The sequence below is a fragment of the Cyprinodon variegatus genome, unplaced genomic scaffold (assembly GCF_000732505.1).
Source record: "Cyprinodon variegatus isolate N-32 unplaced genomic scaffold, C_variegatus-1.0 Scaffold73, whole genome shotgun sequence".
Lineage (NCBI taxonomy): Eukaryota > Metazoa > Chordata > Actinopteri > Cyprinodontiformes > Cyprinodontidae > Cyprinodon > Cyprinodon variegatus.
In genome coordinates, this window is record NW_015150526.1 from 1,295,738 (window position 1) to 1,297,811 (window position 2,074).

The window sequence follows — 2,074 nt, forward strand, 5'->3', positions numbered from 1 at the left end:
CCAGGTGAAACGAGTTCCTGATAGAGCATATTGACAAACGAAAAGTTATTTTATTTTTTTTTTATCATAAATGCAAAATGTTTATATATTTTATTACAGTTTTGATAGAATTACATCTCTCTGTGGTTTGCTGCAGAGGTGTAGCCAGAATTTTTTTTTAAGGGTGGCCAGGCAATAACCAATGTATGTTGAGGGTTGACGGAAAGTGGATAGGCGCCAGAACCTCTGGGTTAAGCTACACTGTTCCAACAGGAGAATTATTGAGCACAATATCCATATTTTCTAAATGAAGACAAACTTTTTTTTCCCTACAGCCTTTGCTAACACATAGACGAGTATATAGGGAAAACAATTCATTCATCTTTAATTTTTGGGGCAAATATCTTTTCCATTGTGATTACTTAGTTTTATCAATAACAATTCTGCAAAAAAAAAAATTTACAAGTAAACATATCTACATACATTGATTTTATAATGTTTTTATTAAAATAGTTATTCATCTATGACGTCCCTGAAGACTCCTAGATGACTTGCAGAGACGCATAATTTTTTCTTTACCCCATATAAATCTAGTTCTGAAAAGAGCATGAATTATATACTTAACTTTAATTTCAGTATATTTATGTGCATAATTAACCACATTGTCTTTGTTGTCAAGTAAACGTTAATATATGAAAATGGTTTGAATATTCCACTTGAGAGTACTACTGTTGCCACTGTCTGTATTAGAGGGGAAAAGTGGTAGGGGTGGCCAATGATTGGCTTAGGGTGGCCATGGCCACCCCTGGCCCCCCATCTACCTCTGCCCCTGGTTTGCTGTCAGCTATAGGCATGTCTTAGAGTCTATATACTCCATTTAACGGTCAATCGATTACTAAATCAATTAATCTTAATTATCTCACCCCTAATATATATATATATATATATATATATATATATATATACACACGTGTGTGTCGGTATTTTTGGTGTTACATTCTTCAGGTAATAAAAAAATAAGAAAACAATGGTGGTCTATGCTTTCATACCCTCCAGCATGGTAATGATTTCATCATCTTCTGTGACCTCTTTGGGGATTTTAGCTGTTCCATTAATTATACTGGAACAGGCATCATACCGAAGCAGCAGAAGAACAATCTCCTTCAGAGTAAAAAGAGGAATACAAAAATAGTTCAAACTGACCAAGCCTCTCTTGTCAATATCCATCATTCTTAGTGAAATGTAAACAAATTAATTTCATACCTTTCTTCCAATACATGCAGCTATGTGCAGAGGGGTGTCACCCATGCTGTTCTGCAAATTCACATCCACACCTGCCTGTAAATGTATCCATTGTAGCACATTTCTATGGCTGAGCTTATTGCATGCAGCACAGAGTAAAGCCTGCTCTGTATTAACATCACCTTGAGTAACTCCTTCACAACATCCCTGTGGCCAGAGTTACAGGCCAGATGAAGAGCTGTCCATCCCAATGTGCTTTTAGATCTGGCTGTAATGGAAAGGAAGAAAATTGAGGCTTTTTCCACATGAAGTCATGGCAGCTATAACCCCCCCCCATTCACACCCTTACATCTGTAATTAATGTCAAGCCAGTTGTTTTTGTCTATACTTGAAAGAAGCAGCTTCTGGAGAAGAGAACAATTCCCCTCTGCAGCATAAAGAAGAAGCAGATCTTCCTGCGTCTTTTCCATTAATAGATTCACAGCGCACGTGCACTCAAAACCTAATCAGTGACCCGCTTCCAGACCCGGACGGCGCTGCTCTACTCAAACATTATATCCGATGTTTGATTTAGTTGCACACCTCGTTCAATCAACAATGACAGTGCGAAGCCTGCTTTAAGGAGCACGAAACTTTCCAGGCGAAACTGATCGTTTCCATCAGCTGACAGCCAGCGTCACGTGACCGCGCAGCTGCTAAATTAGGCACAACCAGGGGCGCAGCTACAGAATCTGATACTGAAGGCAACAATGCTGGTTGGCCACCCTTGCCCCACCGAAAGCGAAAAGACTGACTGAAAAGAAACACAATGTCAAGTACTTTTTTTCCTATTAAAAAAAAAAAAAAAAAAAAA

General features: G+C 38.3%; 1 protein-coding gene across 1 annotated transcript in view; it reads right to left on the reverse strand.

Moving 5' to 3' along the window:
• osbpl1a (oxysterol binding protein like 1A) overlaps positions 1–1,825 on the reverse strand; it is a 28,294-nt gene extending 26,469 nt beyond the window's left edge. Inside the window, exons 1-4 of the mRNA XM_015372569.1 lie at positions 1,571–1,825; positions 1,404–1,489; positions 1,243–1,317; positions 1,029–1,140 (exon numbers count right to left, since the gene is read on the reverse strand). Coding sequence (XP_015228055.1) covers positions 1,029–1,140; positions 1,243–1,317; positions 1,404–1,489; positions 1,571–1,691 — 394 coding nt within the window. The 5' untranslated portion in view covers positions 1,692–1,825. The remainder of the gene's footprint in view (positions 1–1,028; positions 1,141–1,242; positions 1,318–1,403; positions 1,490–1,570) is intronic.
• Between the last annotated feature and the right edge of the window lie 249 nt (positions 1,826–2,074).